This window comes from Convolutriloba macropyga, chromosome 9, assembly GCF_964194025.1.
Source record: "Convolutriloba macropyga chromosome 9, txConMacr16.3, whole genome shotgun sequence".
Taxonomy (NCBI): domain Eukaryota; kingdom Metazoa; phylum Xenacoelomorpha; order Acoela; family Convolutidae; genus Convolutriloba; species Convolutriloba macropyga.
Window position 1 is genome coordinate 17,423,074 of NC_134476.1, and position 24,710 is coordinate 17,447,783.

General features: G+C 34.1%; 1 protein-coding gene across 3 annotated transcripts in view; it reads left to right on the top strand.

Annotated features, from left to right (window-relative positions):
• LOC142346094 (aquaporin-5-like) overlaps positions 1-24,710 on the top strand; it is a 54,235-nt gene that overhangs the window by 2,584 nt on the left and 26,941 nt on the right. Inside the window, exons 1-2 of one of the 3 annotated variants that reach the window (XM_075398597.1) lie at positions 18,312-18,392; positions 18,663-18,713. The exons of 1 other annotated variant lie outside the window; for it this stretch is intronic. In XM_075398597.1, coding sequence (XP_075254712.1) covers positions 18,711-18,713 — 3 coding nt within the window. In that variant the 5' untranslated portion in view covers positions 18,312-18,392; positions 18,663-18,710. Of the gene's footprint in view, positions 1-1,822; positions 2,242-18,311; positions 18,393-18,662; positions 18,714-24,710 lie in introns of those variants that run through there. One more of the 3 variants, XM_075398595.1, reaches the window with a different exon arrangement.

A 24,710-nucleotide genomic window follows, 5' to 3' on the forward strand; every position in this document is an offset into this window, starting at 1 on the left:
AATTGTTTTCAAAGTCATTAAAGCCGTTATCTATCTTCTAATATCAGAACGTCGGCTCATCTACTCTTCCAGAAAAAGCGAATCAATCCTGGTCATTGTACAGGAAAATAAATACGACTAAAAAGATAAAGTAAAAACAACAGTTAAACGCAAAATTGAAAAATTCAATTTAAATTCTTCGAGAAAGTATTGTCGAAGAGGTAAAGAACCACAATCTATATCTTTGAGGATTTAAATATTATCAATTGTGCGTTTTTTTTTGGAACGCGAAAAATGTGATATATGAAATGACATAATCGTGATAATTTGACGAAATAAGAAAACATGAAAAATGGGCAAATACCTAAATTTTTTTAAAATTTTGTGAAATCTAGTAGTATCAAAGCCAGAAGAACATAACTTAAGGCGTAAAACCGCAATAAAGACCAAATTTGAATTCAGCAGAAACAAGGAGCACTCTTTGATTGCTGACACTAAGCTACAATTTGACCAACTTAAGAGAAAAATGGAGGCAAAGTTCAATATGCCATTTTTTATTTAAAAATCAAATATTTTAAAAGTAAAAACGACAATAAGCTTTCAAGCAATCGACTAGATAAATTAATTTTGAGCTTATTAGGAAGCCACTAGGACCTATCACTAGTGAGCTTTGATTTGAAATGTTCTGTTTTTTAACTAATATAAAAAAGATCGAATTTTTTTTATAAAAAACTGACTGATGACAATACGAATTATTTTTGGATTGTAACGATCCAAGACTAGTACAGAACAAATCCTGCTAATGCTGATTGTCCATTAGGAATATTTAATTTTTGGAATGTCATTGATATAGATATTTTGTTTGTTAAAAAATCGAAAGTAAGTGCTGCGTTTTTGATAATCAACGAATAAAGTTAGCAAAAAACGGCAAAGTTTTATTTACAGAGCACTCTCAACGGAAGTTGAAGTTGAACTAGCCCCCTGTGCAGTCTACAAAGATTGGGTTAATGGTGTTTGGGTGTGCACTTCTTGCAATATTAATCAGAGTGGACTAAAGAAACTTATTTCGTGGTGTTTTTGATGAAAAAGTCTGAATTTTGTGAAATTTTCAGCCGGAATTTGTGACAAAAAAAATCAATGAAAATAGCCGACAATGTATTTTGTCTATAAACGTAAAATCAACAACATTTTCATGAAAAATTTTATTAAATTTTATCAAAGTTGGCGAAATGTTAGTCAAAAAATCCGAAAAGAGGTGAATGAAATCAACGGAATTCACTCTATTTTCTCGAAAGTTTAAACCTTGATATCTCCCTGTCAAAAACGAAAATCAAAAAAAACTTTTTAATTCCATATTCTACGCTGGACAAGCTTTCTAATGATACCAGTTTCAACTCTCTACGATGAATATATCGATCGGCCAAAATTGACTGAACAAAAAAAAAAACCCAGTTGAGTATATAGTTCCTCCCCCCCCTCAAGAGGGGTCGGAACAATAACTTTTCGAATTTTTCAAGTTACGGTATCATTTTCCGAACATCTTTTTTTCAATTTATTTACTTGGAATTAAAATAGACAAATATATAGTTTACTTAATGTACCGTGAAGGCTAAAGAGCAATGCTCAGCTGCAATCTTGAACGTGCTCTAAAAATGCGCGAGTTAGTTCGTTTTGATTAATTCATCATTAACAAACAATTCTTTTAAAATTTGCAAAGATATCATTTTTTTAATTCTCAATTGAACTTAAAAACTACAAAACTATTCATTCACTATTTATTCTTGATTTCTTCATGATTAGAATCAAATTTTACTCATCAAAACAAGTTCAGCTAAAGGTTAATGGCGGTCATGATTTAACACGCTGCTCGTCAGTTTCGTTATTTTCAATTAAGAGTACAATTAACTCTTAGAGTTTTACTCCAGTTGGAATTTGATTTCGAACCATTACTATCGAGAAGATAGAATTTTGGACCCGAATTTAAACTTTAACTATTAATGCGTTCAGTAACCGCTTCTAATAAAGATAACTGTTGCTATAAGAAAACACAAACTTTTAATTTAAAGTCAAAAAAATTGTTCAAATAGAAAAATGAACAGACTGTTCAACAGAAGTAGCAAAACTGAACAAATTTACAAATACGGTTCACTTGATGATGCCAATCCGGACGAAGAATTTGAGACGAGAGAGGGTATGAACACTTCAGTAGTCGAAATTGACCCTTATGCACAAGAGAAAAAACCAATGGCAGGTGGTCAAAAGGTTAGAAGCAATCTGCATACTTCACTCTTGTTGGGAAGTTCTCGCTCCTCGGACCAAGGTGTCAGGCAAGATCGCCAAACAACGCCAAAATATGACAGATTGGCGGTGAATGCGTTGAACTTATGTAACATCTACATTAAACGCTTTGAAAAGAAAACATCGCCGTTTTTAAGCGTTTATGATCTTACATAATTCTGGCTCTTTAATTCTTAGCGTTGATCATACCAAAAATGACGTTCAATTTTAGGGGTAACAAAAATCAACGATAAACTCCAAACTTTAATTTTACATATATCAGCGCTTTTTCAACAGGTTCAACACTTAATTCTTTGCAATAATATTACATAATTTTAGCGTTTCTGCGCGTATATTTTGCAGCAATTTGGCGTTTTAAATCGTAGATATTATATGATTTATAACTGCTCTCAAACAAAGTTTGTAACAATTATATTATTCCTGTGATACTCTTTATGAAATCTTTCGTTTAAATTAAAAACTGACCGATTTTAGACAAAATTTTTGTCTCACTTGTCTGACTTTCCGTCCTCAAAACGGTACAAACAGGTAGCGCTCGAAGGGCATTAAGTGGCCGAGCAGTTCTCTCAAAGCCTTGGGCCTTACTGTTCCTAAAAACAAATTTATGGTGTGAGGGGCGCTAAGTGCAATCCAAAAATCCCCAACCCCCACTCCGCTAAGTGCAATCCCCACTCCCCAACCCCCGTACCGTCCCTTCTGCTATAGCTGGTGATTTAACCCCCCTCTCCACGTCTAGCTTTCCTAATCGCTTGACCCCAGTCCCATCTCTTGAAACCACCACTCACTTACCCGGCTACCAACCCCCCCCCCCACACACACACACAAAATTGAGCATAGTTAAGCCCTAGCTAGCTACTATCCAAGCCAACTGCTCGCTGTTTAAGCAATTCAACTGACGTTATTCGGTTATGTTTGCTTTTCGTACATAAATTTGGTGTTCTTTAGTGCAGATGTTGTATAATTGTTGGTTTTTTAGTTTCTAAGCCTAGATTGTACATAAATTTTGCCATTATAATAGCAGTTAAATAAATTGCCAGCGTAATAAATTTTAAAGCCCGATAGACACTGGAAAACACTTCAGCTTTAGACTACGATTTTGTCACACTCTTTTATCGCCACTGTTACTAAGTAAAAAGAGGCGATAAAAATGTCCCTGTATTAACTTGATTAATTTGTAGTCTAATGATGGAGACAGTTTGATAAACTTGTAGTCCAAAAACAACAAACATGATTGCAACAGGTGTTGATTAAAAAATTACCACAGGGTTGTTATCGCCCTCGAAGTTATCATAACACCTCGGCTTCGCCTCGGATTATGATATTTCCTCGGTGGCGATAACAACCGTGTGGTAATATTCATTAGCCGGATCTTACAAATATTGAGTTTTACTTAAAGTTTTTCCAACAAAAATCAATGACTAACTCCAAAATGTTGCTCTTACATAACTTAACGTTAAATTTAGGGGTGATCGCCTCTGCAAATTTCATCAGCAAAAATTTTTTTAGTTTCCTCTGAAAAGTTTTATAGAATTTTGAAGGATTCTGTTTTTAGAGATGAATTGTTTGCCGGCTTTGGAATTTGAAACCAGAGTTCATCTTCCTGCAGAAGATAATAAAATTTATTTGTCAATTTTTAAAGTCTCTTTCATTGAAGCAATGAGGGCATAGGGGGTTGAGAAGAGTTCTCCTGAAGTGTTTTTCTGTGTCCTTAAGGTATGCCTCAGATAGATGTTTTGTATTGGCTTCGATAGCGAAAATAACTGAACTATGAAATAATTCTTTCTTGATGTTTCGGTTAATATGTGCATAGCAAATTTTCTCGATTAGTTATCTTCGGGGAAAATCGAGGGAAAATGACTGGAATGTCTGCTAGTCTGTTGCCTGAACCAGCTGTGATTTTTAGTCCAGATTTTTTAAAACAAAATTAAAGATTCTAATTTTTTCGTTAGCTGATGTAATTTGACCTGTTTCCGTACAGGTGTTGCTTTCAATTGTGGCATGTATTTGTGCAAACCAAACCAAACCCGAAGTAGCTTCTTATTGTAGATAAACGCTGCTTCATATTGAAAATTTTCTGATGTTTTTGCTAATAAGTTTCTGAAATAGTGTTAAAATTGAATTACAATTAGATAAAAAAGTAACACTTCTTAAGAAAACTAAAAGTTAATGATGCAGTGATGAAAAAGACGGTAAGAATGCAGCATGTCCATAGTTACTGTGAGCAGAGAGAGTTATAACTGGCAAAGACTCTAGATATGTGAAAGATAGCGTACCTCTTATATACGCTAAAATTTTGTGATATCTGCGCTTAGAGACGCTCAGAAACTCTTAGAAACCCCAGAAGATTAAGATACGTAAGGTACGTATTGTTAGGGTCTGCTTTGTAGAGAATGCGCTTGTTCAGACATTTAATTTATTGTGGTGCTGTTATAGAGGAGACAACAAGCAGGCAGGAGGTCAGTGGTTCGAGATCAGTGGTTTCACAGAAATATGTCTAGGCGGCGTTGAACTTTTACAAAAGCAATGCGTAGAAATATAAACTTATGTAGGATCTACGCTTAGAAAGGCTAAAATTTTCTACGATTTACGCTTAGAAACGCTAAACTACTGTACGATTTACTTTTAGAAACGCAAAAACTGCGTAATATATGCGCTGTATCATTTTGAAATCAACGCTTCTATGGGGAAATTGTGTCGAAAAATTAGGGGTAATTTTCTATCTTGTGATTGCTTGTTACGACTAATCGTTTGCAAGTTTTTAAGTTTGGCTGACAAAGCAACATTTTCCAAGTTTTGAGTTTACAAAAAGTTTTTCAATGACTATATAGATATCTACAGGAAAACACTATATTTAGTTTCCCGCTGCTCTTTTACACGGCATCAAAACCTGTTACATCGCCAGAATTTTTTTGAGACTATGGTGGAGGTTGGTGTTGAAAATTATCGCGACAGGAAAAAAATGCTTTTAACTATTAGTTCGCAGCAAAGAACACTAACTATAATGTCCAAAAATATATATCAGTAATCAATCAACAATTGCACTAAAGGAAAGCGAAAACTTCAACCCATAGATGGTTTTATTAACTGCGTTTGGAGACATTTATTCAGAAAATACCAGGTATTTTGGAATAACAGGTGGCCAGGATCTGTTAATTCTGTTAATTCCCCCATTTAATCTGCACTTAAAATTTTGGCCAATGTAACCCACACAAAATTTTAGTCAACTGGAAAATTTTGTGGTTTTGGGGTTTTCGGGGGCTTTTTTGTGTGCTCATTGTGACAACTCTGGGTCACTTTTTTCCAATTAACAACAGTATTTCTCACCGTTAATTATCTATAACGAGACTTTATAACAAATATTGTAGTTGCTTTGAACAACTAAGGTTTTTGCGCTGTTCTTTAAATTGCCTAAAAAATAGCCTGCGTTTTTTTAATTATTAAATGAAACTCAATTGAGAAAATTATAAACACTACGTTTTCTTAAGGGCCGTCCAACTCTGCGTAGCTAAAAATTTGCTATTTTTCTTCTGAATTTGCTATTAGTATTGCAAAGGATTTTTATGCAATATTTATCAAAAAACTGACTCTTTTTCATGGGTAACTGACACCTTGATAACCGATCGTGCAAATTAGATATTTTTGCAAAACTGGACAAGTGCGTCAAAACGCTCAACAAGCGGCTTTTAACACCTTTTTGTATAATAGAAACTCATTCTCTCTATAGAGAAAATGTTATGTTCAGTGTGATACGAAAATGTGATAGAGATACATAGTTTTGTGTTATAGATAGATTTATAGTTATAGATCGAGATCTTCAGGCGTGGACGCAAAATTAGATAAACTACAAATACTTTTAAATAATATAACGTATTTAAAATAATAGTTGTAGAGGAGAAAGTATCGTTAAAACTAAAATTAATTCTTGAAGCGATTCAGTTATGCCTACCTGCACAGCAATATTTCTTATTAGTATACGTATATTAGAAATTAGATGTGATTGCTGAAGACAGTAATAAACAACATATAATGGCTTACCAAAATTGGTTTGTGTCATATGAAGCCATTTTGTTCTCGAGTAAATTTCACTTTTCGGATCTTTTCGTTTGTGTCCCCCCCCCCCCCCCCCCAGTACTTTATGCACCCCAGTACTTTATGCACCCCAGAGCACGTGTCATTACATAGTAAATAATTATGTAAAAATAAAGCACTGGCGTCTGGGGTGCAAATAATATGCATCCACTGAGCTGGGACACAAAAGAAAAAGGTTCCATACTTTGCTTATGATTCATTTAAAAAAACAGCTGGTGCCATTCTGTGCAAAGCACAGAATGTTCTAACATAACTCACAAGGATGTGGAAAAGGTTTCAGTTGTTATCTTAGAAATTTCCTTCTACTTCTAAAATGTTTGAGGCTTTTTCTTCCGTTAAGTGTTCAAAACTGCGTTCTGTCAGCAAGTTGCAATGATCTTTTGATAAAGGTCACAATTTTTGTATATTTCCGTTGAGAAAATCTTCTCAATAAACAAAACGATTCATTTATAAACAACTCCGGAAGTCAGAAAAAGTTCTGATGCTCATTCAGTTTCTTTATTAAAAAATTAATAGAATCTCTTTAGATTGAATATTGATTTGTTGCCAGTTCAGTATACTATATAGACCCTGGAAAATAATTCTGATTTTGTGAACAGTTAGCAAAAAAAATTATCGAAGAAAGTTTTAATCTTTCCCGTTTTCATAAAACCTCAATCATTACCTCAATCTTGAAGATAATTTCAAATTAACCTCCTCAATATAAAAAATTATTATTAATAAAATATCAATAAGAAAAATTTTAGATTAACTATGGATTTGCAGATTAACTATGGATTTGCAGGATAATATTTCAATAAAAAAAATATTAGATTAACTATGGTTTTGACATTAGAAGGCTTCTAGCTGGGGACTGGCTAGCGCCCAAAACTCCATCAAAATTCCGAAAAATTTGTTTGGTGGTTCCACTTGTTGTAGGTTGTGTAATGTGGTGTCCCCAAAAAAGGGTGCTCTCTCTCAGCTGCTCGAAAACTTCACTCTGGATAATTGAATTAAAAATCGGAAAAATGTGATACCACAAACCAGTAGTGTAATAGCCGGAAACAGATAATTGAGTAAATTCAACAATCAAATGGATTTTTTTTAAGAGAAAATGGAATTTTTTTTATTAAAACTAATTAATGGTCCACAATAAATCAAACCATTTCAATCACTCTATCCGCAATTAACCAAAAATCAGTCAATTCACTTCCTCGCCAAAAAAATTATAATAATTTCTGTCTCCCAGTAACTGTGTTACTGGCCAGAAATAAATAATTTTTGCCACCTTTGGTTTTGGATAACTTTGCGGTCTCACGCACTGGAAACTACGAAATTATGTTCTTTCAAAAAAAACTCTCACTATTTTTATATTTTTTTCTTACTAAGAACCAATTGCTACACTTGAGCGTTTTCCTTCTCATTTTTGACTGAAAAAACGCTGTTTCTCGGCCTCGTAAGCCTAACCCGGAGCATTTGAGGGTACTCGATCTTATCAAAATTTATCAAAAACAAGTAAGGTGTCCTTTCATTTAGAACAATTTGACCTACAGTATAAGTGCAATAGTGAGAGAGAAATGCTATTCACGCGCTGTGGTTTATCTTAAATAAATGTTCTCTCAATAGGACTAAAATTGCGTGGTTTCCTACTTTTCACGCTCAACAATCTTATATCAACACAAGCACTCTGGTTCTTATTCAAAATCCGCTATGAATACTCATTTACTTTATTGCATGAGCTCCTTTTCTTGCCATTAGGGGGTATAAACTGCTACTTTTTAACTAATTTTCAACAATTCTCTTTATGGTTACACTGATAGGAAAAATCAGGAAAAATTAGGTCTTCCTACTTCTATTCCTCTAAAATATTTTTAAGCTTTAAGACTTTGAATCTGAACAATACCTAATTTGCGTCCTTCAAGTTTGACTGTGGCCTCAAGTAGAATTTTGACTCGGGTAAAAATGTTGTTCCTTTCAAAGAAGCACAAAAGCTTCTCCTCTCTTTTTTGTTTGTTTTAAAAGACTAAATGAACGGTTTCGGCTACCAGAAAAAGCCCTTGTTTTTCTCATTGAGCAAGGAATTGTCCCAGAAGTCAACAGTAAAAAAATTAGGTCAATGGGGTGATAGGAGTTAGGGCTATGAGGTCTTGATGCGGGTTTGGCAAAAAATTGAGTGCTTATAAGTTCAACAGATCGGTTTTTCTCAACCAAAACTGTTCCAAACAAACCATGCGCTCTTTTGTACTCATCAACTTATTCTTAAAAAAGACTTCGATGAAGCATTAATTAGTCCTATCTGAAACATCGAACTTACTTCACAGCTCGTTATTTCAAACCAAATTCTTCTTTCAAAAATTTTGCTCTTTTGAAGGTCCACCACTTATTATTTCTATTTGTATGGCAATTTTGACTCTCCTCACTGTATTGTTAAAAAACTTGTTCAACAGTTAGTTTTTCATAGCTTAGGTTTCAGTTCGACCCGTTGATATTCAAAATTTTTCCCTGATAAATTTGACCTGCATGACAAAATTTGTTTGTAAGAACTTCCAAAATTATTTGTGTTTAATTCCGAGATCTATGCCGAATTTCTACTACAAATACACAATAACTTCTAAATATTTCTTTGAAACAATTTTAAAGAAACCTAATCAGGGAGTGAAGAACTTGGATCCAAAAATTTTCGCAACAGAAAGCAAACCTTTTTCTATCCATTTTCTTTAATTCATTTCTGCATTCTTGTCCCTTCAACCACTCTTTTGTTGTGCTTAATTTTGTTGTGGATTTGAACCCGTTTGGAAATTGCGCATGGAAGCCAAACGTTCTTAATACACCATAAAACTATCAGGTCTTAATGAATAAAAGTCTTTGCTCCGACCATGCCAAAAAGAAAACAAAAAAAAAGTAAATACTTTTTTCCACATACAATTTGATTTTTCACACAATAAGGTTTGCGGCAAAAAAATTACCTATTTTTCCTTGTTTTCCTTTACTCATGCTTTATGTAGCCATTCGGGGCAAAGAATTTTTCTTTTTCTTGGAAAATACCAAAAAAAATGGTCGCCAAATCGTTCAAAGTAGACTTTTTAATTTTTTTTCCTTTTTTAGGCACAATTTTATCCTAGTTAATATACCCTTGTATCTTTCCTGAAAACAGTAAACATTAACCTTTAGTTTGTTGCTACAAATAGTGGTTAAATACTCAAGTTTTATCTAACTAAAATAAATTTTAGGTTTGCAATTTTGGGGCTGCGTGGAATTTATAAAAAAAAATCAGTGCTTTTCCCAAGCTCTTCAAATTTTTTTTTCCTGCTGTAATCATACTTGCTTCCTTTCGTTTTATAGCTTCTGAGTTTGATTCTGACTACTTTAGACGACTTGGTCACTTTGCAAAGTTCGTCTCTGTCTTTTGTTTACATATCAAATAGAGATACACTCCAATTCAACTTACATCGCTCAAGTTTCTTCCTTTTGTTTACATAATCAAAAAGCTCAAGATTTGCTCCTAAACTTATCAAACTATTTAACAACTCATTATCAAAGGTTCGAAGTCATGTAGTTTCAACGAGTTTAAAATAGAATTTTAACATTTCGGAAAAACTGAACCAAAAGTTTCAGATTTAGTTTAAAATTCCCGCGAAAACAAAAAAGTACCCCAATTGACAATTGTTTAATTTTTCCAAGAAAACAATTTCCTTTTGATTTCGCAGCATGTTCTTTAAAAGACGTTATTGAAAAAGTCAAAATGATTCACTAAATGTACTACCTCCAGAAGTCGGAGAAAAATGCAGATTTAATTAATCGTTTTCTCTTTTAAAAAAAATAAGAATTTATATCTTATATAAAATAATCTTTTTGCTGTTCAACTTAAAATTATGATACTGTACTCTAAACTAAACAAACAATAAACCAGATCCCTTACGATTAAAAACGCGCATAAATCAAAAAGATTATTGACAAAATATTTGTTAGCACTTTTTAGACCTGCTATAGTTTTATAATTACGAAACCCTATGTTGTTAGATATCTGTTTGCTTTCTTTGGAATGCATGAAAAAAAAACACGAAACTGATGGCATTTTGAATGAACCGTTACCCCAATATATTAGAGAAGTACGTTTCATACTTGAAGAAGCCACTTCAGATTTGAGATTAAAATTGATCAAATAAAGAGATGAAAAAAAATCTACTCAATTTTGTGTTTGTTCTCTTTTGTCTCTTATCCCGTTTTTCTTATTTTCCCTGCTATATTTGTTCATTGCAATAAAATTTAACGATCTGGCTCTTCTCCAAATAGCTTCAATTTCAGATAAATTTTAGTCCCAGAAAATTGAAGCTGTCTATGTATATGTACCCGTAAATAACGCCAAGTCAATGTCAGTACTGGGCAAGTCTAATTCCAGGTGTAGGTATCAGTACTGATTCAGAGCTATGATAATAACACATTTAAGACTTTTTCAGACTTGGCAAGTCTAAGCCAAGTGCGAAAATAATTTTCCGTACGGCGACCGAACCCACGATCTCCAACACACTTGCTGTTTGTTCTCCTTACTGCGCCACCGTGACTGTTAAAATTTGGTTTTTTGCGCCGTTGAAATACGCTTGAAAATTCAAATTATATTACATGGGAGACTGGCATTTACAATTGCCCAGTACTTGGAGACAATACGGGTAGAAATTAGGCTTCAAATATAATATCAAAACTAGAGTGAAAAAAAAGATAGATATACAATAATTTTCAATATTATGGATAGAAAATTTTTCTCCAACTATCATTCTTCATCGAAAGAAATTTTTGCAATTATTTGTTCACTTTTCATTTTTAATCTGTCAAGAACCGTAATAATGCAAACAATTTATACTTTAAAACCTATTGGCAGTTCCGTTTCATGCAGAATCTATTCTTATTAAATAAAATTTTTGTCTTACAAGGATTTTATCAAAATTTAAAATATTTCACAATTAAAAATTAAAATCAAACATCTCACAAAAAAAACATTGATCCCTTATCCCCCGAAAATGTAGTTGAATCTGATCATTCTATAATGGAAAAGAACAACTGAAGAAATGATTAAGATAAAAGTGATTTGAAATATAGGAAATCAAAAACTGAGATATTGAATCTCATCTCTTAGTTTGTATCCAAAACAGTTTTTACACTCTCGGTTTTCTCATTCAGTAAAATATTTCTGCTGTTCAGCTTTTTCATTTGAAATTTGAACAGATACAACAAACAAAAACATGAATTTCGACTCTAAAAATTGAAAAATGTGATTTTGTTAGGTTTTTCGGATAAAAGTAGCTTTTTTAAAAGGCAATTGTCTCACAAAAAAACTTTGATCCCTTATCCCCACAAACTTTAGTTGTTTCTGTTGAATCTGATCGTTCTATTATACAAAAGACTAACCGGAGAATTGATTAGGATAAAAGTAATATGATATATATATATATATATATATATATATATATATAAATCATATACTCGTGTTACTTGAATTAACTTGTGTTTCAGGTGATAGTAAGTTTTTTTATTTTAAATCAAATTTCTAATCAATTATTGAAAATTGGAGAAAAATCAGCTTTGAAGACAGCTTTCACTTTTTTTCTCTTCTTAAGAAACCTTGTTAATATTTTCTGTTCTTTTTGTTTCAAACTAGAATACTTATACCTGCTAAACTAACAAAACTAACGGGCGATATAAATTCATGGAGTATAGTTTCGTTCACAGTTTTTGCTAGATTTTGTGAATTAGAATAGTTTTAGTATTTCACTTAGCACAAATGCACGCTAATATTGAAAGAAAACGTTCTTTATCATATTATCTTTTAAAAGCTAGACAAAATCAAATTTCTACCGTTTTATTCAAAGACTCATCAGGTTTGAGTAAAAAACGCATCAAACGCAGCAGAAATGTTTCATGAATTAAGAGGACAAAAACTGAGGATTAATTTTCGAAACGTCTTCAGTACTTTAACTGCCCTTCTTTTGATCGCATCGGTTGGTGTGTTAATCTGTCAATTTTTGAATTTTTCTCTGGATTACCATAGTTTTGCTAAAAACCAAGAAACCAACACTCCTATCAGTTGATTTTATTAAACTCCTAAGACCCAAATCACTTCAATCATTCTTTTTAGTCTTTTAGAAACCAAAAATTGATCAAAGGATCAGTGTATTTCATTGAAATCTTTCCATTTGGTATAATATTTCAGATGTTCTGTTATTGTTACGTAAGTATGCATTTATGATGAAAATCAATTATCAAAATTGTCCAATTTAGAAACCGTTGTTTGTAAACGTAAGTAATTGGCGGTATCCTGGTTTTTGGACGTAAGAAATTGTTGATTTGTTCGCTTTCTTGGATTTAGTAAGTTCGATTATAAAAGTAATTTAATAGTCAGTGTATTCGGCTTCTTAAATTTGATATGTTTGTCTTCCTAAATTTGGTATGTTTGGTTTCTACGATTTCGTATGTTCGTATGTTCGAACGTAGGAAACATTCCGCGAAGAAGGTTTCTCAGATTAGGTTTGATTGGTGTGGAGCGTTAGAAATTTTCAGTGTTTTCTGTCTAAGAAACAGTTTTTGTGTTCGTTTTCAAGCCAAAAAAAATCACGAGAAAATTACTCATTTACCTGATTTTTCAAATTAATTGAAAAACTGGTTGAGTGCGATTTAATGAACTAATTCACCTGCATTTTTCAGCACTTCTGTTGAATTTTGAAATAGAAAAACAAACAAAAAACATATTACTAAAAAAACTTTCGCATTACAGTGAAAAACTCTATTCAATTTTTGAAAATTGGAGAAGAAATTGGGTTTGAAGACAGTTTTCGCTTTTTTTTCTCTTTTTGGGAAACTTTGTTAATAATTTCTGTTCTTTTTGTTTCAAATTATATTTCGTATACCTGCTTAACTAACAAAACTAACGGGCGATATAATTTCATGAAGTATAGTTTCGTTCACAGTTTTTGCTAGATTTTGTGAATTAGAATAGTTTTAGTATTTCACTTAGCACAAATGCACGCTAAAATTGAAAGAAAACATTCTTTTTTCATATTTTCAATTAAAAGCTACACAAAATCAAATTTTTACCTGCTTATGAAATTGCCTTCCAAATTTGATAATGCTCCCTTTTTTAAATTATATAACTAGACTCTAGAAGCCAAAAATTGATGTTTCCCTTTTTTTCTCTAAGATGCGCAAGAAAATGAAAGTTTGACCGAAGACTAAAAACTGGGATTTATATTCATCTTTGTTCAATTTTTAAGCAAATGTCGTACTTTTTTTATTGCTTATAACAAATTTTTGATCTTCTGTAGAAAGATTTTTTCTCAAGTGCATAGTATGAGAAGCCAGAAAAAATTTTCATATAGCAGGCAGCTGGCCATTATTTGTATTCCATATCAAAGGGGTGTTAAAATATCAATTATGGTTAGTATTGTCCTACTGAATAGGGTCAGTGTATTCAAAGACTCTTTAGGTTTGAGTAAAAAAAACGCATCAAACGCTGCAAAAATGTTTCATGAATGATGAGGACAAAAGTTGTGGATTAGTTTTCAAAATGTCTTCAACACTTTAACTGCTCTTCTTTTGATCATATCGGTTGATATGTTTATCCGTCAATTTTTAAATTTTTCTGTGGATATCATAATTTTGCTAAAAACCAAGAAAACAACACTCCTATCAGTTGAATTTATTAAACTCCTAAGACCAAAATCACTTCAACCACTCTTTTTAGGTTTTTAGGTATCCGAAAATTCATCAATGGATCAGTGCATCTTTGATGGAAATCTTTCTATTTGGTATAATATTTCAGATGTTCTGTTACTGTTACGTAAATATGCATAACTCGGTGAGTGTGATTTAATGAACTAATTCACCAGCAATTTTCAGCACGTCTGTTGAATTTTTAAATAGAAAAACAAACAAAATAAACATTAGTTCAACTGGTTTCAGAAATCAGCCAAAGGAGAATGTCAATCATTTTGCGATTAGAAAAGGTCTCCGCGAGGTAGCTTTGAAAAATCTTGCAAATCAATAGCTATCACAACATTTGAATACATAATGAACAGAAAGTTGAAATTTTGAATGGCGAGAAAGTCTTCCGTTTCAAAAACAAAGTATACATAATATAATCTACCAACGGAATATATTAAATCTAAACACTGAACATGCCGACGGCTTCATACATCCCAAACCCCATCCTACCAACAAACTCTTATGCTGTAAAAGCAAACATTCTAAATTGTTTTTACGTTTAAAACCTCCCGAATTTAAGAAACCGACCATTAAGACGATTTTTTTCGTTTGATAAAGGTTTAAACCGAACATTTCTTAGATTAAGAAACGGAACATATCGGTGCTTTCTTAGGGCATAGAGCCATTTTACCGACAAACTCTTCTTAAGTTTATGAAGCCAAAATACCGAACAAACTGAACTTATTGACAATTTCTTACATGGAAAACTAAACATTGCAAACATTTCTTTCATCGATTTTTGTTCTTCCCGTTTTAGGTTTACGTACTATATTAGGTGCACTGCTCAAAAATTTTAAACTGTTCTTCTTATAAAGTTTTTGTCGTGAATAGTCGTGAATACATTTGACAACCCGGACATGGGTATGTGCTATCAAGCACTGCATTGATCATTCAAATATGTTCCTAAACAAGGCGGCTCGGTAATGTGCGATCGCACACAAGGTTCCGACCCCGCTCATCCAAAATTTTGGCATAATTGTCTACCAAATGAGGAATAGATAGAAAAACACAAAAAATTCAAGTATTTTTCAAAAAAAAACTAGTGTTTGAACGAAAAGATAGCCTCCAAAGCAAATAACTCAGTGGAGTAGAAAAAGATGCATTAGATTGATGAGATATGCCGATATTAAGAAAGCGAGCGAAGACGAACGGCAAAATCAGACAACAACAACAAACATTAATTACATCAAAAATTTATGTCCGTGTTAAAAAACAAAACTTAAAAACAAAGTCAAAAAAGCGTCAGATAAAACTGAAAATAATCAAAATAACTTGTAATTCACCGGAAAAAAATGGTTATTCATCAGTTCATAATAAAGCTTGGTAACAATTAGACAAAAAAGAAGAGAAACGTTAGATTCGCTGAATTTTTTTAAGAAAACAATTAATTTTAAAGTAATGAAAACCATTAGGAATCAACTAAAATATCCCATTACAGTTACCAATGCTTCTATAGAAGGGAATAAAGAACTCTTGGTATTCAATTTTTTATGCAGTTACAAAAAGAACAACAAATAGACAACAAGCTAAAAATCAATTGAAACTTGCCAGAAAAAGCTTTGGAAGCCAGACTTAAAATTTGTTCGATTGCACCTTCTTCGAACACCGATACTGTATTATTTGGCCGCTCATTAATGAAAATAAGCAACAATTAGACAAAATAAAAAAAATGCAAAATTATGTAATACTTGTTTTCTTTCGAAAAAAAGACATGAATGTCATTAATTACAAAATGAAAAATTTGAATAGGATCGTCCGTTCTTCCAAAGGAAGCCCTTGAGACCTGCAATTATCCAGAATATGTCTTACGTCTACAAAAAGAACGACAAATATGACAAAAATCGAAAATTCATTTACTTTTTCTTGTAAAAAACCTGTGTGGAAGCCAGTAAAGTTATAACGAATTCTGTTAAAACATTAGATTTTGTCACACCAATCCCTTTTGACACCTTACCTTGAAATGTATTATGTGATCTCTCATTAATGAAACTAGGTAACGTGTCGAAGCCAGTAAATTAATGAAACGTGTCGAATCCAGTAAACTCATGACGAATTCTTTAAAAACAATAGATTTTGTGATACCAATCCCTCTTGACAACTTCTCTTGACAAAAAAATGTCATCTTTAACCTTTAATTAACGAGACCAGGTAAAAAACAGACAATAAAAGGAACAAAATTGCGAAGTTGAAACGTTTTTGTTTTTCATTTTGAAAAACAATTGTTTTCAAATTCATGAAAGCCATTATCTATCTTCAAATATCAGAACGTCGGCTCATCTACTCTTCCAAAAAAACCAATCAAACCGGGTCATTGTACAGGAAATTAAATAGGATTAAAAAGACAATGTAAAATGATAGTTAAAGACAAAATTAAAAAATTCAATTAAATTCTTCGAGGAAGTATTGTCGAAGTGGTAAAGAACCACAATCTATATCTTTAAGGATTTAAATATTACCAATTGTCCGTTATTTGGAACGCAAAATTTGTGATATATGAATGAAAATAACGTGATAATTTGAAAATTAGAAAACATGAAAAAGTGGCAAATACCTAAAAATTAAAAAAAATTGTGACCTCTAGTAGTATCAAAGCCAGAACACCATAACTTAAAGCGTAAAACCGCAATAAAGACTAAGTTTGAACTCAACGGAGAGAAGGAGCACTTTTTGATAGATGACACTAAGCTTCAAGTTGACCAAAGTAAGAGAAAAATGGAGGCAAAGTTCAATAAGCCATTTTTAATTTAAAATTCAAACATTTTGAAAGTCAAAACAACCATAAGTTTTCAAGCAATCAACTAGATAAATTAATTGGGAGCAAATTAGGAAGCCAATAGGACCTATCACCAGTGAGCTTTGATTTGAAATGTTCTGTTATTTAATTAATATAAAAAAAGATCGAGGTTTTATATAAAAAAAACGGCTGATGACAATCCGAATTATTTTTGGACTGTAACGGTCCAAGATTGGTACAGAACTAGTCCTGCTAATGTTGATTGCCCATTAGGAATATTTAATTTTTGGAATATCATTGATATAGATATTTTGTTTGTTGAAAAATCAAAAGTAAAAGCTGCGTTTTTGATAACCAACGAATAAAGTTAGCAAAAACGGCAAAGTTTTATTTACAGAGCACTCTCAAAGGAAATAGAAGTGAAATTAGCCCCGTTTTCAGTCTATAAAGATTGTGTTAGTGGTGTTTGGGTGTGCACTTCGTGCAAATTTAATCAGAGTGGACTAAAGAAACTTATTTCGTGCTGTTTTTGATGAAAAATTACTGAATTTTGTTAAATTTTTAGCCGAAATATGTCACAAAAAAAATTCAATGAAAATTGCCGACAATGCATTTTGTCTTTAAACGTAAAATCAACAACATTTTCATGAAAAATTTTATTAAATTTCATCAAAATTGGCAAAATTTTAGTCAAAAATTCCGAAAAAATGGGAATGAAATCAACGGAATTCACTCTATTTTCTCGAAAGTTTAAACCTCGATATCTCCCTGTCAAAAACGAAAATCAAAAAAAATCTTTTTATTTCCATATTCTACGCTTGACAAGCTTTCTAATGATACCAGTCTCAACTCTCTACGATGAATATATCGATCGGCCAAAATTGACTGAACAAAAAAAAACCCAGTTGAGTATATAGTTCCTCCCCCCCCCCCCCCTCAAGAGGGATCGGAACAAAAACGTTGCTCTTCAACGGGAATGAAAAGAGCTCAAAAAATAATGAAAGTTGGTTCAGTTTCTCAACCAGAATTTTTCATACAGTTGAGCTTGAATCAAATAAATTGAGCCGCATAAAAAATTTGCGTAGCTGTTTGATCAGTTTTAATTACGGGAGTTATTAAAAACTCATCAAAACAATTAACGCCTAACCAAATTGCGAATGAAGTACGCAGTTTGTATATGAAGAAGCATGATGATACCATTAAGATCTGATTCTGTTTATCATATTACTGCGAAGAGTAACAGAAAATTACCAAGTTGTCGAGAATCAAATTGATTTATTACATACCAAAAAGGCCGGTTAATTTTATTTGACTAGCCCCAGCAGAACGGTTTTGATGGCTCAAAATATCTTTTTACGCGGTTCATTCGATAGTAGTGATCCGGTGACAGAAATTGAACCAACTGTGTTGAATTGGTCAGAGGACAAAAATTCAGCTTCTAACTCATTAGTTTTTATAGATTTTTCTGTTTTCAGAAGCGTTCGAGCTCTTATTATTACAGCTCTAACTTAAGTTTCTAAAATGTTTCTATATTTTTATGCCATTTGAAAGCGTTGAAATTGTATTTTGAAAAGTGTTCGCTGTCTGACGATCAATTTTTGCCCATCAAAAACTAGCCCTACATCATTTCAAAACGAAGATCGTTCTAAACCAGTTATTTCTGATTATTTTTACTTCCATAGAAAATACTTAAACTTGTTTAATTTGGTCAATTCATTTGCCTTCTCTAAACAATCAAAAGATCAACTAAAAGCAATTGCGAGAGAGGCCGTCACAATTATTCATTAACTGGTTATTTGATCAAAAGCTAACGACAAAATACAATTTCAAGTAAAAGCAAATTGAAAAGCTCTTGACCGAAAAGCGTATTTAAACTCCTATGGTAAGTACGAAAAGTTACACAACTACCTCAATTATATAGATGGTTTTTGACGCATTAATTGTCGGATTGAATTCTCAAATGGATGTGCACAAAAATTTCTGCCTCCTGATAAATGACTGCATCATTATCAGGACCTTTTCTAGTAAGCTTGAAATTGTCGAGAAATCTTGATACAGAAATTTCTCTCCATCTATATGCATTGCGTGTGTATCTTTTTCAGTTTGTCGGCGTGTATACATTTTCACTTCTGTTGCCTTCCCACTATCAATACTCTTAAACTTAACCCAATTTTACAATAAATGTTTGCTCTGTCAGAATTTGTTAAGAACTGCGATAGAGATAGCTCTTCTGAGCTATTCTTGGCCTTCTCTTTTCACACCCGGGTCGAGGTTTTTTGGGTAAATTTTTGTAAGAAATGCGGTGAATGCGGTGATTCTTTGTAAAAAATGCGGTGATTGAGGTGAATACGGTGAAAATAAATATTTCACCGCATTTCACCGCATTTCTTACAAAAATTCACCGCAAAATTCACCGCATTTCCTACAAAAAATCACCTTATCGACTTTTGTGGCAAATTAAGGTAAGAAATGTGGTGAAAGCGGTGAATGCGGTGAAAAAAATTCACCACATTTCACCGCATTTCTTACAAAAATTCACCGCGAAACACCGCATTTCGTACAAAAATTCACCGCATATGATTTCCAAAGTTAACTCAACTTGATTTAATTTCACAAGAAATTTCAAGGACCTAAGTGACAGTTGGCGCAGTAGACTAAGCAGTTGAATGCATTCAGAAGGGCAGAGGTTCGCAACCGTGTGGAGGACGATTCTTTTTTCTAAGAATACTGAGAACGCGGTGAAAATAAATAATTCACCGCGATTCACCGCCTTCACCGCAAAAAGATGTAAGAAATACGCGGTGAAAATTATTTTTTTCACCGCATTTCACCGCATTTCTTACGAAAATTCACCGCCAAACCTCGACCCGGGCAATTACTTTGAATTGTACTGAGGAGCAACAGTTTTCAAGGTTTGTGCACGGATTTTTGAAGTCAAACTAGAGTGATCACAATCAATTAGGACTTATTATATTCGAACCATCCCAAATTAGTAAAAAAAAAGAGTGACTTTAAAGAATGACTTACTTTTTATTGTTATTTTCATAATGTGTGATCGCAAAATTCAGCAAAAATTTGAGATTTCAAAGTATTTGTTGCTTTTCTCGCTATTTTGCGCCTCTGTCCCAGTAATGATAGGTCCCATTAGCTTTTATTGGAGTTGGAAGGGAACGTAATTCGTTTTTTCAACATAAATTTTGTGTTGTTCATTTGAACAGATTTCGAAAAAAAAATTGTCTTTGGATATTTTGGACTCATCTGTTTGATGTCTGGTCACTTAGTGTCGAAAATAACAGTACCGTCAAACTTTTGATAATCCTAACAGAAGTTAGTTCTTGGCATCAGCCCTTTTTAATTGTTTGACATTGACATGGTTTCATTTCCAGTATTTGTATTATTGTGCTCTCTCCTACTTTAATAAAACGTGTATCGTCGATCCTCTTGTGAGGAATCATATAATCCGTCATAGTTCAGCTTATATCTAATGCTGTTCTCAACTTATTGACTTTGAACTGTATTGGGGAGCTCAAGTTTTGAACGTTTGCTCACGGATTGTTGAAGTCATACTAGAGTGATCAAAACCAAATTGCAGTGATTATATTCTAATCATCCAAGATTAGTAAAAAGAGCGAAAAACTAAGTAATCATAAAGCGTGAAATTTTCATTCTGATTTTGATTTTACTGAAGGTCTTAGCGTGATTCAAATTTTAAATTATATCTGTTTACTTTTCCTCTTTGGTACAGAACATAATTCAAAGATTTTACGTTGCACAAATTCAAGTGTTTCAACCACTCTTAGATCAATTAAGTGTTTTTACGATTTTATTCATGTTTGTTGTTTTTTTGCCGTAGAATTAGTGAATCACTAAATTTTGCCTGGATTAGTGAAAATTAAAATCTGCCAGTCTCAAAGGTTTTTAACTGTGACGACAACTAAATCTTTCAATCAATTTTTTGACAGTATAATTTTTTATAATTTTCTGCCATGTATTTCCACTCAAATTTATCGAATTATTGTGTACGATTGACATATGTGGTTCTATACATTCAACAACCAAACTCATTCCATGCAGCTTTCATTAGATTTTAGAAATGATTGAGCTGATATTGTTTAAAGTTTTAATTGACTGACCTTGTTTCTCGTTTTTATTACTGACTTTTTTCTTTAATTTTTCTAAATGTTGAATATGACCCGTTGCTAATGTACTTCTTGTGCATGACGGTTTTCATTGGCTCATTTGCAGCTGGAACCAGAGCTATTATTCAAGTTGAAATAGATTTTAAAAAATGACTGGCTTTTATTTTTTTTTGATAACGGGTGATCATAAAATATCAATGGAAATTGGAGGTTTCAACATATTTTTTGCTCTGTTCTCGCTATTTTTGGCTCAGTCCCAATAATGATAGGTTGCTTTAGATCTTATTGCAGGTGCAAGGGTACGTAGTTTGCTATTTCAACATAATTTTTGTTTTTTTTTTCATTTCTATTGAGTTCGAAAAAAATAAGTTTTTGAATTTTTTGAACACATTTGTTTGATGCCCGGTCAGTTAGTGTCATAATTGACAGGTACTTTCAAACTTCTGGTGATCATAACAAGAATTTGTTCATGGCATCATCCCTTTTCAAAATTGTTTGGCTTTGAAGCTGTTCCATTTCCAGTTTTCGTATTGTTCTGCTCTCTCGTACTTTAATAAATCGTGTCTCAGCGACCCTCTAGTGAGGAATGATATAATTCGTCGTAGTTCAGCTTACATTTAATGTTTTTGATCATTTGGCAAAGATTTGTTTCCAATCAATTTTAATTGGTTAGACAATCGTCATTTCAGTTGTGTTTGCTATTGTAACATTTTGACAATTTTAGACCATAAAATTTGAATTTTTTGTATTTGAAGTGGACTTTGAATAAAAAACCACAAAACTCTGAGCTTAAAATTTTAGTCGAATTTTTTACTATTCAAAATTTTAGTTGTATTGGGCAGCTGTTGATTTTTTTTGAGATCTTTTTTCATTATTTTTGAAGTCAAGATGGAAAAGTTATTTTGATCACCCCAAAACACGAAGTGGATTTACTAAAAAGCGAGTAGTTTTGCGCTGTATATTGTTTTCAAATTGACCATGAATTTATTTTTTGTCAAAGTGGCTTTCCAAATCTATTTAATGTCCATTAAAGTCCTAGTCTCTTGTTTATTCCTTGAAAAATCTTTGAATTCTGTCAGGTCAAGCCCTGCTATTTTTTTCACTTTTATTTTAACTCATTAGTGACGAAATTTTTAAATTTTGCCTATTTTCATGTTTTCATAAACAAAGAAGACATAAACATTAATTTTCCTCGTCGCTTATTTGTTATTTTTAAACGAGAATGTTTGTACAGATTATGCAACTTGCTTCGGTAAACTTCATTTTCAGAATTGAAAGTATTGGAGTTCAACCCTTTTCTCCATCAGAGCTACAATCGGTGTTGATGATTGAAAAGTATCTTTTTCAAAGTACATTCATCGCCCTTTAACAAATATATCAAGGTCACATAAACAAGTGTGATGTTGTTGATGTCTGTCTTTAGCAACTTAACGAACATTAAATTTTCTCATTATTTTTGAAACATAATGTAATGTCTAGATGTATCATTTCCTAGACAAGCGCTGAATCTAATTTTTTGCGTCCAACCCCCCCCCCCCCCCGCAGCTTAGTGGACGCCCGGACCCGAGTGTCAGAGCCTTTCAGTACTGATTCATTACAATCCAATGGTAAAACTTTAAATCAGTCCTGAATCAGAATGACCTAAGGGTAAATTTACCTCGCATTATGTGCAGACAAAACCCAGAAACATTTCTTTCATGAAACGTCACTGGACAGTCTTAGTTTATCGTTTTTTCTGATCAGAGTAAAATCATAGTAAAAATGAAATTTTCGAAAATCGCAAGTTTTGATAAACGTGTCGCAAGATCAGGCAAAAACCAAGTAAAATCTTGTAAGGACACGTTACAAAATAGCAAAACAGACTGTGATAGTCATGATAGCCTGTTTGGTACTTCTTAAAACGCGGGGGGGAGAGGAGGATGAGGAGGAGGTGGAGGAGAGGAGGAGGAGGAGGAGGAGGGAGGAGGAGGAGAAGGAGGAGGAGGAGGAGGAGGAGGAGGGGAGGAGGAGGAGGAGGAGGAGGAGGAGGAGGAGGAGGAGGAGGAGGAGGAGGAGGAGGAGGAGGAGGAGGAGGAGGAGGAGGAGGAGGAGGAGGAGGAGGAGGAGGAGGAGGAGGAGGAGGAGGAGGAGGAGGAGGAGGAGGAGGAGGAGGAGGAGGAGGAGGAGGAGGAGGAGGAGGAGGAGGAGGAGGAGGAGGAGGAGGAGGAGGAGGAGGAGGAGGAGGAGGAGGAGGAGGAGGAGGAGGAGGAGGAGGAGGATGAGGAGGAGGAGAAGGAGGAGGAGGAGGAGGAGGAGGAGGAGGAGGAGGAGGAGGAGGAGGAGGAGGAGGAGGAGGGAGGAGGAGGAGGAGGAGGAGGAGGAGGAGGAGGAGGAGGAGGAGGAGGAGGAGGAGGAGGAGGAGGAGGAGGAGGAGGAGGAGGAGGAGGAGGAGGAGGAGGAGGAGGGGAGGAGGAGGAGGAGGAGGAGGAGGAGGAGGAGGAGGAGGAGGAGGAGGAGGAGGAGGAGGAGGAGGAGGAGGAGGAGGAGGAGGAGGAGGAGGAGGAGGAGGAGGAGGAGGAGGAGGAGAGGAGGAGGAGGAGGAGGAGGAGGAGGAGGAGGAGGAGGAGGAGGAGGAGGAGAGGAGAGGAGGAGGAGAGGAGAGGAGAGGAGAGGAGAGGAGAGAGAGGAGAGGAGAGGAGAGGAGAGGAGAGGAGAGGAGAGGGAGAGGAGAGGAGGAGGATTAGCATATCGTGATATGGAAGGAACCTCCCTTTCATCAAAGCCCAAACCCCCCCAACCCCCCCCCCCGCGACCCCCCTAAGACCACCACCTTGAATTACCCCAATTCGTTACCCGAGATTTGACAGCCTTAAGTGTTCATTCACGGGGTTCTGAGGCGGCTGTAGCACGTTGTACCTGTTTCCAATAGCCGCCAAATCGACCATTACCTGCCGTCAAATTCCTCACAGAGAAGCGTCTGAAGTTTCAGGTGTCACGAATTTGAATGAATACTACAAAATATGTCCAAATTTACATCAGATACCTCTGAAATAAATGAAACAACCAGCCAAGAAAGGTACCGATAAGGGAAAGCAGGAAAATACATCACTGCTTTAATGATTTAAAAACAAATGTGAGAAAGTTACAAGTTGACAAAGGTGCTGTAAACTGTTTACACACTCACATAAAACTCATATAGAACTCACATAGAACTCACTTAGAATTCATAGAACAAATGAGGATGGAAGAGAGTTGGCTTTGCTAATCACCAGCTTCGTACAAATTCTTCAAATACGGCAAGGATTAAAGCAGCTAGATGCCATTACCCCTCGCCTTCAAGATCAAAATGACAATCATTAGCATGAAAATCATTGGGTTTTATAAAAAAATTATTTGCAACCAACACAGGATCCAGATCACCACGCCACATATGCCCAGCAAACTTCACCTTCGATGGCCAGACGGCCTCTTTGAACTCTATATATTTTTGCAGAATATACCAAATTTTTTGCGTTTTTACGTCGTTGTCACCAACAACTACTAAAATATGAGTAAACTCTCGTGCGAAGTCCACTAAATTGATAAGGTGTTCGCTCCGACGTCCATCTACTCCGGCGTACTGTGCTCTAAAGAATTCAAACATATATAGAGTTCAAAGAGGCCGTCTGGCCATCGAAGGTGAAGTTTGCTGGGCATATGTGGCGTGGTGATCTGGATCCTGTGTTGGTTGCAAAAAATAATTTTTTTTTTGAGCGAAAACT